The sequence below is a fragment of the Dromiciops gliroides genome, chromosome 4, assembly GCF_019393635.1.
Source record: "Dromiciops gliroides isolate mDroGli1 chromosome 4, mDroGli1.pri, whole genome shotgun sequence".
Taxonomy (NCBI): Eukaryota; Metazoa; Chordata; class Mammalia; order Microbiotheria; family Microbiotheriidae; genus Dromiciops; species Dromiciops gliroides.
Window position 1 is genome coordinate 191,090,507 of NC_057864.1, and position 14,518 is coordinate 191,105,024.

At 46.7% G+C, this 14,518-nt stretch overlaps 1 protein-coding gene across 8 annotated transcripts in view; it reads left to right on the forward strand.

Moving 5' to 3' along the window:
- The window catches only part of FMNL1 (formin like 1), a 58,050-nt gene that overhangs the window by 19,746 nt on the left and 23,786 nt on the right, over window positions 1–14,518 (forward strand). For 3 of the 8 annotated variants that reach the window (XM_044004846.1, XM_044004841.1, XM_044004842.1), the window contains exons 2-8: window positions 2,118–2,201; window positions 7,207–7,320; window positions 7,654–7,727; window positions 8,602–8,685; window positions 10,007–10,159; window positions 10,532–10,549; window positions 12,169–12,277. In XM_044004846.1, coding sequence (XP_043860781.1) covers window positions 2,118–2,201; window positions 7,207–7,320; window positions 7,654–7,727; window positions 8,602–8,685; window positions 10,007–10,159; window positions 10,532–10,549; window positions 12,169–12,277 — 636 coding nt within the window. The remainder of the gene's footprint in view (window positions 1–2,117; window positions 2,202–7,206; window positions 7,321–7,653; window positions 7,728–8,601; window positions 8,686–10,006; window positions 10,160–10,531; window positions 10,550–12,168; window positions 12,278–14,518) is intronic. The other 5 variants (XM_044004849.1, XM_044004848.1, XM_044004843.1 and 2 more) reach the window with 3 other exon arrangements.

Consider the following 14,518-nt stretch of genomic DNA (forward strand, 5'->3'; position numbering starts at 1 on the left):
TGGATGGGACAAAAAAAATTACACTTTTATTTTCATTTATTTAGCATTTTAGCATTCATTTAGAAATGTATTTCCTTCAATTATTTAAAAACACTCTCCAGAGAAGAGGTCCATAGACTTCACCCAGACTATCAAAGGGGTCTGTGAGATAGAAAAACTTCTTCCTGGGTTGAACGGAGGCTGAGCAAGGAGGGCACACATATGGGAGAACATGATAAAATTTGAACTCATGAAAACTTAGGAATATTTGAGTGTGTGAGGCAAGTAGGTTGGGGTATGTGAGAACATTAGTGTTCCAGGGGGTATATATACTAGAAATTAGTGTGCGTGTGTGTTGGGGGGATGTTTATGAGAGCATTGTGTGTAGGTGTGTAGATATAAGGACATTATAGTGTGTGGGTATGTTCAAGAGAATTAGTATGTGGAAGTGTGTGTGATAGTGTTTGTTTAATAATAACAGTGATAGCCAACAATTATATAAAACTTTAAAAGTTTGCAAAGGAGTTGGCATTTAGTCATATGGGTTCCTCACAACAACCCTAGGAAGCAGGTACTATTATTATTAACTCCTGGCTCCAATTTTTTTGGTTTTTTGTTTGTTTTTTGTTTTTTAAAAATTTTTTGTGGGGCAATGAGGGTTAAGTGACTTGCCCAGGGTCACACAGCTAGTTAAATGTCAAGTGTCTGAGGCTGGATTTGAACTCAGGCCCTCCTGAATCCAAGGCCAGTGCTTTATCCACTGTGCCACCTAGATGCCCCCTCCCTGGCTCCAATTTTAAAGATGAGGGAACTGAGGTTAAGTGATTACTCAGGGTCCCACAGGTAGAGTCTGAGTTGGGATTTGAAATTAGGTGTTCTTGACTCCAAGTTAGAGCTCTCTGCACTGTATTAAACGAAGAGGTATGTATGGAATATGTATGTAAGCAAAGGGGATGTGTACATGTATGTGAATGGGTTGGTAGGGGTATATGTAAGCGAAGGGAACTTACTGTTCACAATTAAAAGAGAGGTGAGAGGAGTGGCGCATGGGGTGTCAGGGTGGGGAGAAGCAGAGAGAGAAAGAGAGGAGGGGAGGGAGAGGAAGAGAGAGAGAACAGAGAGAGTTCTGACCTAGAGTTCTCTAGGAATGTCAAATTAGGAGTCTAAATTTCTGTTTGACCCTTGAGGGAGAATGAACCTGGCCCTCATGCCTATTAAAAAGCCTCTAGAGTTCCCCACCCAACTAGTTCAGCAGCTCTGGGCAAAAGACTGTGATTAGGAGTAGGAAAGTGTGAAGTGACCTTGCAGATTTATTCCACCGAGGATCTGTCTTGGAAGGTGGATAAGAAAGAGAAAGGTTGATCTTTTTTTCTAAGACTTAGATTTCCAAGGGCACCGTCACCCAAGGGAATTCCCAGGTAGGGGGTAGGAGAACCCAGAAGGCTGAAACCCTAGGCCCTGGTGGTTTGTCTTATTTCCTGTGGGGTATGTTCTTTCCTCTCCAAAGTCCCCTTCCCACTCGAGAAACCATGACTCATCTCCCCAGACTTGAGTTTCTACCACTTTCCAAGCAAAATGGCCACTCTGTGCCCATCAGAGGACCCTGAAAGGCCCGCACTGGAGAGAGAAAGAAGAGGAGCCAGGGCCCTTCTCCACAGAGTAGTTTGCTGGGTGTTAAGTTCCTATAAGGGAAGTGAATGATACTCAGGAGAGTGTTTGTGCATATATGGGGGGGGTAGCTTATATGCATGTGTGTGTCTTGGGTGGCCCATGGGCATGGCTAACAAGGGAAGGAGAGGACTCCCTGTGCATTGCATAGTACTTGGCTCTCCTGTTATATCCTCACACCAGGTCAGGGAGGAAAGTAGGCCAAATCTATGTCAGGGATGGAGAAACTGGGGCCTAAGACAGTTAAAGAACAGACTAAGGTCATTCAGGGAGCTGCTGAAAGAACCAGCCTTGGGACCCATGCCTCCCACTTTTCATCCTCAGCTCTATTGCTAAGGGATGATCTGTCATGGGCTTTGGGGACCCTGTATCTTCCCTATTTTCCCACCTTCTCCTTGTTTGTTCTTCTTCATCCATCCCATTCCCTAGACACTAACGCCTCTGTTCATTTGTCTCTCTGCCCCTGGAAGAACTGCATGAACCTGCCCCCGGACAAAATACAGCTTCTGTGCCAGTATGACAGTGAGAAAAAGTGGGAGTTGATCTGTGACCAGGTAAGAGCAAAGGGGGGCGAAGAGGAGGGTGTGGGGAATGGGGGAGGGGGAGCAGCGGGGAAGCAATCTCCAATAATCCTTCAGCTGGTAAAGTGTGAGGGTACAGTGGGGAAACAGAATTCTGGGGGGGAGGGATAGTCAGTGGAGGGAAGGAGCTGTGGCCTAGATTTAGGGCCTGGAGTGGAGTGGCTTATGCAGATCTTAGGAATTCCCCCCCAACTTTCCCCATGAGGGACAAAGCACCAATTTAGTAACTGACTGGTTAGGTCATAAACACTTAGTCTGAAGGGCTCAGGGCTGCCCTGAGAGCAAAGCCAGAAACGTTCCTCAAATATTCTGGTGAGTCTGCGTTCTCATTGAAGAGGGGATCCTCCAACTATACAGATCGCCACCACATTGACGCAGCCCACTCCCAGGCTACAGAGTCACCGTGGACCCCTGGGAATATGTCCTTCACCCACCAGAGGCTTATCCATCTGGATGCAAGCCTTCTCCCAGCCAAGGATGTGGGAAAGGGGAAGGGAGGATGACTTTAAGGTGTATGCTGTTAGAAAAAGAGCAGTGGTGGGGCAACTAGGTGGTGCAGTGGATAAAGCACTGGCCCTGGATTCAGGAGGACCTGAGTTCAAATCCTGCCTCAGACACTTGACACTTACTAGCTGTGTGATCCTGGGCAAGTCACTTAACCCTCATTGCCCCGCAAAGAAAAAGAAAAAAAGAAAAAGAAAAAAAGAAAAAGAAAAAAAGAAAAAGAAAAAAAGCAGTGGGTTCGGATTTCAGCTCTGGTGCTTTTTGGCTGTGTGACCATGCACGGGTCACATAATCTCTAACCTCCCTCTCAATTTCCTCATTTGTAAAATGTGGATAAGAATGCTTCCAATTTCACAAGGTAGTTTTTATTTTTGGGGGGAGAGAAGTTATTTGCTTTATTAATTAATAAGCATTTATTCTCTTTCCCTCCCACTGCCACCTCCCCTCTTCCCCCCACCAATTAAACAAGCAAAAAAAGACAATTAAACCTTAGCAACAAGTATTCATAGTCAAGCAAAGTAAATTCCCTCATTGGCCATATCCAAAATTATGTAGCCCCTTCTGCATCTTCAGTCTACCACTTCTCTGTCAGGAGGTGTGTAGCAGGCTTCATCTTTGAATGCCTGGAATGGTGCCTTGCCAGTACATTGATCAGAGTTCTCAAGTTTTCCGAAGTTGTTTGGGTTTGGGTTTTTTTTTAATTTAATATTGTTTTATTATACAAATTGTTTTCTCAGCTATGTTCATTTTATTCTGCATCGGTTTATACAGATCTCCCCAGGTTTTTTTTTTTTATCAAGCTATGCATTTTTGTCATTTCTCCTGGTACAATATTTCTTTATATTTCTATACCATAATTGATTTAATTATCCCTCAACAGGTGGCCAGCCCCTTGTTTGCCAAATTTTGCCACTAAGAATAGAACTACTAATAAGAAAAGAGCTGCTACCAATATTTTTGTACACATGGGTCATTTCCCTCTTTATATTACAGATGAGCAAACTGAGGCAGAAAGCAGTTGAATGACTTTCCCAGGGTCACACATTTAGTGTTTCAGGTTGGATTTGAACTTGGATCCAGAGCTTTATCCACTTCTTCACCTAGCTTGTTGTTGTAAGGGAAGCGTTTTATAAACTTTAAAACACTATAAAACTATAATTGCTCTTATTAAGATGTTTTGATATCATAATAGTAACATTATATCACCTGATGTGTTTTGGCACCAAAGAAGAAACCTATCTTTTTGTGTTTTTTCATTTTGTCCCCTGTAAGGTGGTACAGGAGGAATGTGTTCCCATTTTACAGATAGACTCTGGATCAGAGAAACTGAGTAATTTACTCACACAACTAGTTGGTTCTTCCTCCCCACCCCCCATGTTTGAGATTTGCCAGATGCCCATGTTCTTCTCCCTGCCCTGCCCTGCCCTAGACCATCAGCTCTGCTGTTAGAGGCTGCCCAGGAGGGAGGGGCTGGGCCACTGCAGTGAGGAATGGAAAGACATCAAGGAGCCTTCTCTTTCAGCAAGCAGCTAGGGAGGAGGAGGGATGAGTAAGGAAACCTCCCCTGAGACCCAGGGTTGGGTCCTGGCTCTCCTGCTAATGGGATGGCAGAGCTGCTTTGCTGAGAATCATCATGGGGTGTGTTTGTGGTGGTGGTGATGGGGATGCTTAGCAGGTGACTAAACTGGAAACTGGGCATAGGACTAGGGATAAGATCCACAGAATTGGTGGCCTTGCAAAGGCTCCTGATGCTGTTATCAAAGGGGCTGAGAGAGGAGAAGTTGGGGGCATGGAGAATGTTATAGGTAGGGGCCCTTCAACTCTGGGCTCTTTGGGCATGGGCCAGTGTTGTTAGAAAGAAGCAGGCACTGGCACCTATGAACATGTTCTGATAGGTACACAGAGATAAGCCATGTGTGCCCCTACTGACAGGTGCCCTCTGACATGGGAACCTGCTCCAACATGAGAATATGGAGGGGCCTGGAGGACAGCTGGTGTGTGTGTGTGTGTGTGTGTGTGTGTGTGTGTGTGTGTGTGTGTGTGTGTGTGTTGAGGGGAGGGGAGGGGTGGTGCTTTCTGCCTACTAAGACCTCTGCAGCTGCCACTCCTGGGCTGGGCAGATGGTTCGAGGGGGTGGCAGGCTCTGGAAAGGAGAGGGTGACCAGGAGCACCAGCCTCGAGGATGAGTGTGGCGCTGCCCAGGCCACTGGGAAGGTGGACCAAGGGCAGTGGTCCCAGAAGTCAGCTCCAGAATTTCCCTCCCGTGGTTCTGAGCCCTGGACAGAGGAGGGGTATGGCATCTGGGCCCATTGCCCAAGGTGGCAGTGTGGGTAGAGCTTGGGAAGGGGCAGGGGCGCCATCTAGTGGTGCTTCACCGTCAACACAAGGCAAGGCCTTCAGGTCTTTCTTAGGAACTGAGGGTGTGGTCAGAGGCTGATGCTGAGAGATGTGTTAGAGGCCAGGGCACGGAGCTGGGGGCTTTTGAACATAGCTTGGTATTCATCCCTTCCAACTAAACAGTACCCTAATACATCCATGCACAAGCTTCATGTATAGAATGATATTATATACATATACATACATGAATCATGGGGAGGGGTGGGGAGGGCAGGGAAAGCCCAAGCACCTTCCCCACAGTCACCCCATGAAGTAAGTAGTGCAAATGTTCTTATTCCCTGTTTTGTTTTGTTTTTTGGTGGGACAATGAGGATTAAGTGACTTGCCCAAGGTCACACAGCTATTAAGTGTCAAGTGTCTGAGGTCAGATTTGAACTCAGGTTCTCCTGAATCCAGGGCTAGTGCTTTCCCCCTCCCTCTTATTCCCTCTTTTTTTTTTATTATTATTTTTTATTTTTTGCAGGGCAATAGGGATTAAGTGACTTGCCCAGGGTCACACAGCCAGTAAGTGTCAAGTGTCTGAGGCCGGATTTGATCTCAGGAACTCCTGACTCCAGGGCCGGTGCTTTATCCACTGCGCCACCTAGCTGCCCCTTATTCCCTCTTAACAGATGAGAATACTGAGGTTCAAAACCAGTACTGTCTCTGCTACACTACTGGTTTCTTATAAGTAACTTTTCAGTGTCCTTCATTCTTGGAAGGGATTGGGGGCTGAATTGGAAAGAGAGCCATGTGGCAGTGCCCAGTGCTGGGGATGGCCAGGGGAGGGCAGTGGGAGTGACACATTTTTGTAAAGAATGGTCACCCACCATAAAGTTCCTAGCCCGGTCACTTGGCCAGACAAGAAGTTGATGGTAAAGTCATGATTCTGGCTTTCTTCCTTCTGTTTATCATTGGAGAGATGTGCCTGCCTTCTTTAGTCTTAACATATCTGGACTGCTCATTCCTCTTTTTCCCTTCCCAGTTTCATTTCCTTCACATGCGGTGGTTGGGAGGTGGTGAGGTGGCTGGACTATATGCCAGACCTAAGGTTCCCTACAGCCCAGAATAGATTATGACTCACTACCCCTGCATTTAAAGCCCAAAGACCTGGGTTCAAATCCTATCTATTTGTTCATGGGATCAATTTTAGTAGCTAGCATTTATGTAACACTTTAAGGGTTTGTGGGTGGCTAGGTGGAGCAGTGGATAGAGTGTTGGGCCTGAAGTTAGGAAGATTCATCATCTTCCTGGTTCAAATATGGCTTCAGACACTAGCTGTGTGACCTTGGGCAAGTCATTTCACCCTGTTTGCCTCTGTTTCCTCATCTGTCAAATGAGCCAGAGAAGGAAATAGCAAACCTTTCCAGTATCTTTGCCAAACCCCCTCCCCCCCCAGACAGGGGTCATAAAGAGTCAGACATGATTGAAAAATGACTGAACAATAGCAACATTAAGGTTTGCAAAGCATTTTATGTGTATTATCTCACCTGATCCTCATGACAGTGCTGGGAGGTGGATGCTATCATCATCACATTTTACAGCTGAGACAAACACTTGCCCAGTGTCACACAGCTAGTACATGTCTGAGACAGGATTCAAACTCAGTGTTCTGGACTCTAAGTTCAGCACTCTATTTGGTTTGCCACCCAACTGACTGACTTAAGAGCTGCCAGGGATCTTTGAGGTCGTCTAATCTGACCTTCTCTTTTTACACATAAGAAAGCTGAGGCCCAGAAAGCATAAATCACTTGTCCAAGGTCACACAGATAGTAAATGACAGTAGGAGGATTTGAACCCATTTCCTTTGAGGTCAGATCCTCTGTTCTTTTCATCTTAAGTATTCTTTCTACTCTTCCTTGGCAAACCACTTAGCTTTTGTGGGTCTCAGTTCCCTAATCTGTAAAATGAAGGGGGTGGCCAAAGTGATTGATGAGGTTCATTTTAGATCAGACCCTAGCATCCTGTACCCTTCTTTCTTTCCCTTCCACCACCTTTGCTCAGATCTCTCCATTTGTGTGTTAGAGGGGGCAGATGGAGAGTTGGGCTATGGAAGCACTCAAGGACCCTTCCCCCTTTCTCTTTTCCCACCTCCTAGGAGCGGTTCCAAGTCAAGAACCCCCCAGCGGCCTATATCCAGAAACTTAGGAGCTACCTGGAAACGGGTGGAGTCAGCAGAAAGGTGACGGCTGATTGGATGACAAACCTGGGGGTATCTTCCTCCTTTTATACCGTCTTGCTTCTCTCTTCCCTGCATCTCTCACATCTTGGGCACCAGGAATAGAGTAGTGTGTATGTGGAGACATGTGCATGTATGTACAAATGAGAGAGGACCTTGGATAGATTGGTGTGAATAGGAGGAGCGTCTGTGCCTGCCCATAGCTATGGTGGGGAGGAAGGGGAGGCAGGAGCATGAAAAGGGTGTGTCCGTGCGCGCGCGCTTTCCTGGCTGCCGTCAGAGGGACCCAGGTGGGCCCTGAAGAGAGAGAGGGTGGGCAGTCCTGGGGTTCCTACCTACCAGGCTTCCTCTGCCTTTGGTTTCTAGTTTAAGAGGCGAGTTCAGGAGTCTACACAGGTGCTTCGGGAGCTGGAGATTTCACTGAGGACCAACCACATTGGGTGAGTGAGGACCCCTGGACTTCCTATGTCCTAGCAGATCTGGGTGGCTTCTAAGCTAGGGTCCAAGTCTCTGGGACTGGTATTCTTGCTTTCTCACCATCATCAGACCAGACCTCTGACTTCCCATCTGGCCTCTGTTTCAGGGAGCTGAGGTGCCTCTGTTGAAGGGAGGGGAATAAATTATATCCATTTAAAACGGGAGTTCTTAACCATTTCTGTATATCACGGACCCCTTGGGCAGTCTGGTGAGGCCTGTGAACGCCGTCTCAGAATGATGTTTTTAACTGCACAAAATAAAATACATAGGATTACAAAGGAAATCAATTATAAAGATTACAACTATCAATTCTGTCTGTCAAAAGAAATATAACTAAATGCTAAATGAGTATAACTATCAAAATATTTTAAAAAACAAGAACCTTGGAATTAAGCTCTACCTTATATTCTGTATCCTGGCGGGGACTTGGGGGATGCCTTTGGTCCTTTTCTTCCCTTCTCTTCCAGCAGGAGGTGGGAGTGGGCTTTTCCTCCTCCCCATCTATCTGGCCCCTCCACCCCCGACCCCATACCCGGCAGAATTGATGGTAGACTCTGTGCCCTGAATTTCCTGGCATGGACCACAGCTAGTGCCTGGGAGCTCCTGTCTACTGAGCCAGTGTCAGGGTGTGTCTGGGAGGCATCATGAGGCAGTGGGCATTTCCCTCGGGGCTCCTGGAAGATGGCACTGTACTGCTGAAGTGTTTACTTTCTTCTCTCCCTCCACCCTCCTCACCAAGCCCCGAGGCTGGGGATAGAAGAAGTGACAGTAGCAATAGCTTCTCCTTTTAGCCTCAGAGGAAGTTGCCCCTCCTGGCCTATGTCCTTTCTCTATTAGGTGGGTGCAAGAGTTCCTAAATGAAGAGAACCAAGGCCTGGACGTGCTGCTGGAGTACCTGGCCTTCGCCCAGTGTTCAGTCACGTAAGACCACCCCAAGCGGCCCCTCTTTCCCTCATCCTATTTTTGCCCCTTTTCACCCCACGCAGGAAGTCTGGAAGGTAGATGAGCAGTCCTGATATCACACCCTCCTTCCTCCCACCTTGATTCCTGGGCTGGTGGTCAAGTCGTGCCTGGCACAGTAACCCGGCTCTGGTTCTTTTGGCCTTCCCTCCCCTGGCCAGACTCCCACTCCCATGACATAAACACACATGCAACATGGAACCAAAGGCCCTGTTCTTGGGTGGTGTGAGAAATAGCTATGGGGAGACCCAAGAAGAAGCCCCAGTCTTACGGTAAGCAGTACCGTGGTGTTGAGCCTTGATGATAAGAGCACCTAAGTTATAGTTCTTAGTTCAAATCCCCAGAGCTGGGGTAGCTAGGTGGTGCAGTGGATAAAGCACCGGCCCTGGATTCAGGAGGACCTGAGTTCAAATCCAGCCTCAGACACTTGACACGTACTAGCTGTGTGACCCTGGGCAAGTCACTTAACCCTCACTGCCCTGCAAAAAAAAAAAATCTCCAGAGCTGTTCCTTCCCTCCTTCCTCCTTCAAACAATTATTAAGTCCCTACTATGTCCCAGGCACTGTGCGAGGTGTCAGAGATACATAGACATGACAAAATAGTCCCTGTCCACAAGAAGTTTACATTCCACTGAGGTGTGGGATAAGGACAAAAGATAATATGTTACTGCTAGGCACTCCCTCCTCTCTCTTTGGGTCTAATTTTATTGATTTGTAAAAATGGACGAGCTGGACTGATGATCTCTAGGGTTCTTAGTGCCTGTGATCCTATTTTTTCCTTGTAGTCTCCTTAGTATTGGAGGCAGCTAGGCTTCTAGTCAGGAAGATCTGAGTTCAAATCCAGTCTCAGACAGTTAATAGCTGTGTGACCCTGGGCAAGTCACACTTAATATCTGTTTTCCTTAGTTTCCTTAACTGTAAAAAAGGGGACAGTAACAGCATCTATCTTTCAGGGTCGGTGTGAGGATCAAATGAGATAATATTTGTAAAGTGCTTAGCCCAGTGCCTGGCACCTAGCAGGCATTATGTAAAAGCTTCTTCTCCTTCCTTTTTCCCACATTAGCCAAAGGCCATGTACCTAGTGGGCAGTCCATAGATGTACCTGTTGGCAGAAGCCATCTTCCTCTACCGATCTGTGCACCTGCTCTTCCTTCCCTGTATTAACCTGGGGAGGACTCTCCCTGATCACTGTTGTTTCTCTCCTGGCTCCAGCCTCTTCAAGCTGTCACCATTGCTCCTGCCAGGTTGGGTCCGCGACCCACCAATACATCTGCCCCCGTAGGTATGACATGGAGAGCACAGATAATGGCACCCCCAGCCCAGAGAAGAGCAAGCCTCTGGACCAGTCAGTCGAAGATCTCGGCAAGGGCTCTCCACCATCATCTTCTTCTTCCTCTTCCCTATCTCAGGGCAAAGGCCGCCACCTGACTGTCAGGTAACGAGTGTTCACTCTGTTCTTCTTCCTCATACTGTTCTGGGAATGTTTGGAGGACTAAGGGAGGCTTGGCAGCAGTGGTTGTACCAGTTGGTTAGTTCCTGTCTGGTGGGGGAGACCTCTAAGGATCATAGAATCATAGATGTTGAACTGGAAGGGATCTTAGAAGCCATTCTCTCATCCCCCCATTTTACAGATGAGGGATATGCTCACACGGCTACTAAGTGCCTGTGGTGGGATTTGAACTCATGTCTTCCTGACTCTAAGCCCAGCACTCTATACACTCTCGCTGCCTAAGGGACAGAGGGAAAGTTCTCTTGAGACTCTCTTCTTACTCCTTCTTAACTCTTTCTTTTCTCCTGCTGCCTCTAGATGTCCCCCTTCTCCTCGGTATGTAATGTCCTGGCAGGACTGGGGTGCATGCTTGGGTCCCATCCCTGTTCCCTGGGTGGGGTGGGGGGAATAGGAGCTGCCATCTTCTTACTTTAGCATTGTTGGAAGACTCTAGTTTTGCTGCCCCCCACCCCAAATCCAGGAGCTTTCCCACTGGGGCTGTTGCTTCAGCTGGCCATGGGGAGGAAAGACAGTCCTTTCACCCAGTTTGGGCACTGAATCCCCTGAGGATCCCTGGTTCTCCATCACCACCCGGGGCCCAGGTGGTCATACTCACATGCATACTCAGCTCAAAGTCCTCTTGCTTTAGAAAGAAAGGGGCACAACTTTATTTATGTCAATTGTAATTGACCATTGGTGCCCATCAAAATCTTGCTTAAGCACTGAAGTCCTTTGGCATTGTGCTCAACTGGGTACCGTGAAGGGCAAGTCAGACAGGCCTATCTCTTGCCTCCAGGTGGCTTCTGGGCTCAGGGAGATGCACAGGGAGTTATTCAAATTCATGTTTCAGGGCCAGGCAGGCCACTGCATATACATTCAAGCAAGACATAAATTAGTTCAAGTGTTTACATCCTAGAATCATTGACTGAGATTGGGAAGGGACTTTAGGAGTAATCTAGTCCCTAGCTTCTTAAATTGTGGGTAGCGACCCTGGATGGGGTCATGTAACTGAAAGTGGAGGTTGCGAGAAATTTGGCAACAGTAAAAGGCTATGTTTACCTATTTTACATACCTATAAATGGGGTCATGTAAAAATTCCTTGGGTATAAAGGGGTTATGAGTGGAAAAAGTTTAAGAAGCCCCGATTTAGTCTACTCCCATCATTTTACAGATAAGGTAACTGAGGCCCAGTAAGGGAAAGCAGTTTTTGCCCAAGGTTAGTCAAGTATTAAGTAGCAGAGCCTGGGCCCTTGACACCAAATATTGTTGTTACCTTTCTCTTAGTCCTTCCAGCTCCTCATTTGTAACCCAAAGTAGAGGAAGAGAATAAGCCTTAACACTCACTTTAGTTTTTTTTGTTTTTGTTTTTCCGGGGCAATGGGGGTTAAGTGACTTGCCCAGGGTCACACAGCTAGTAAGTGTCAAGTGTCTGAGGCTGGATTCGAACTCAGGATCTCCTGAATCCAGGGCCGGTGCTTTATCCACTGCACCACCTAGCTGCCCCTTAACACTCACTTTAATAAACATTTATTATGCACCTACGATGTGCACCATGATTTTATCCTCCCACCCCCACTTCCAGCTAGATGCTGGGAGATGTAAAGACAAATGGTGACATGGTCTCTGCCCTCAAGGAGTGTATAGTCTATAATATAACTTGTCTCAGATCTAATCCCCTCCAGCTAGAATTGAACAAGATCTCCCCCAGAAGGCATATATCTGGGCAAAAGAGGGGAACCTGTATTATATGTCCTTTTCCAGGGGATGGTAAAGTCCCTAGGGGCTCTAACTAGGTCTGGCACTGTAGGGTTGTGGCAGGCTGGTAATTGATGGGAGGAAGGAGGGTATCCTTATCTAGAACTCCCTGAAAGTTTAGTTCCTTCTGGGAAATAGCAGGGCCAGGAAGAGGGGGTCCCAAGGATATTCTGGGCTCTAACCTGTCTGCTATGGCCTAGGCTAAACCCAGCTCACAGCCGGAAGACCCTGAGGAACTCCCGTATCGTCAGCCAGAAGGATGATGTCCACGTATGCATCATGTGTCTTCGTGCAATCATGAATTACCAGGTGAGCAGAGCCTGTCCTCTGGGTGAAAAGGGGATGGCAGGGCCCTTAGGAACATCCCAGAACGGTGGGGGTGGATAAGAATAGCTCAGCCCCAGCTCTTGGGGAAGCCACGCTCTTCTTCCCAGCCAGGAGCATGAAAAACAGCAGTTCTGAGTTTGAACTCCAGGGACTGCTATGGGTTCCAGCTTGAGGGAAGGTGGTTAGAATATAGGGTTCCTGCCATGACTCTGGGACAGTAGAGTCTACCTTGGAGTGATGGTGACAGTCATGAGATACTAATGAGGATGAGGTTTGCCATGGTCACCTGGTGCCCAGCTTACTGGTGATGAACCTCTCTGTACTTATTTCCCATAGCAGATGGGCCCTGTTGCTGAAACCTTATTGGGTAAACGTGGTAGGACTTGCCAGAGCTTGTTTTCTGCTGGCTTGTGTGGTCTTGGGGAACCCAGTTTTACTCTGGTATCGCGATAACATATCAGAGGAGGATTATGGTAGAATAGAATAATAATATATTAAAATATTTTGACACAAATATTTAATAAAATGTATGATTTAACATTTAAAGATATAATTAGATATGATAATATAGGAATAATATATAATAATATCCAATAATTATACATATAATTACCCCTGAGGGCCCTCTGCACTCTTTCTTCCTACCTATCCCTATTCTGCAAAAATCCTCTAATTCCTCATCATTGCAATGGAGAGGACTCTGAATTATTGGAGGCTGTGCTTGTAGAGCCCAAGCTCTGACTAGACCTGCCAAAATGGAAATGTTTCACGTATGGTCCAGGGGACACACAAGGTCTCTTATTTGAGGATCAGCTCAGAGGCTTATCACCTATAGGCTTGGCACTAAGTTAGGAATTGTTTGGCTACGGCAGCCCAGGAAACAAAGAAAATTCAAAATGGCCCTCAGCCTGGAACAGTGACTGTCAGAGTAGAGAAGAGCAGAAGGAACTATGAATCACATTGGTTTGAAACTGTTTGATTGCATGAAGTCCCAGAATGTGGCAAAGCCTCCTAGATGAGGCCTGTGATCAGCCAAAGGAATTTGTTATAACTGTCCACGCATACCTTGGATAGACCCTATTGAGGGAGGCCAACCTGGATCTAGAATTGGAAAGGAGCAAGAAAGGGCACTGGTTTGCATTTGGGAAATCACTCAGTGTTTTTTTGTTTTGTTTTGTTTTTTGCGGGGCAATGGGGGTTAAGTGACTTGCCCAGGGTCACACAGCTAGTAAGTGTTAAGTGTCTGAGGCTGGATTTGAACTCAGGCACTCCTGAATCCAGGGCCAGCGCTTGAACCACTACGCCATCTAGCTGCCCCCAATCACTCAGTGTTTTTAAAGATTCCAAGCTTCTTCCAGTGATGCCCTTTGGCTTTGAGTCATGGAATATCACTACCCTCTAAAGAATTAAGTGGTGGGTTACCCCAAGGACAAAGGAGAGGCCCAGGGATCTGACAAGTAGATTGTAGCATTTTACCAGCAAAGAACTGTGCACAGGACTGTGGGAGATCGCATTGGAAGACATACAAGGCTAGAAGAGGCTATGGGTTTGGCCTTGTGGAAGGGGTAATTGGCGGAGAGCTCTGTGCTCTTCATTGGTATCTGTGTGATGTCAAGAGACCTAGATCTCAAGGACCCCCTGTGGACACTTTATGGGAGGACACAGACAAAAATTACATAGGATGAGAAGTCATGGGCTACACTATTGTAAACTAGTAGTAATGACTTCATGAGAATAAGAATAAAACCTTTTGGGGCAGCTACATGGCATAGTGGATAGAGCACCAGCCCTGGATTCAGGAGGACCCGAGTTCAAATATGACCTCAGACACTTAACACTTACTAGCTGTGTGACCCTAGGCAAGTCACTTAACCCCAATTGCCTCACCAAAAACCAACCAACCAAACAAACAAAAAACCAGAGCCAGAATAAAACCTTTTGTATAGCAGTTTAAAATTTGCAAAGCTCCTGATAAAATTAGTCTCATCTCCATAACAACCCAGAGAGGTGCTGTTATTTTCTACATTTTACAATGTGGCCTGAAGTCGGGAAGACCTGAGTTCAAATCCAGCTTCACATGCTTATTAATCTGGATGAACCTGGGCAAGTCACTTAACCTCAGTCTGCCTCAGTTTCCTTAATTGCAAAGTAGGGATGATAATAGCACCTACCTCCTAGGGTTGTTGTAAGGATCAAATGAGATAATATTTGTAAATGAATTTA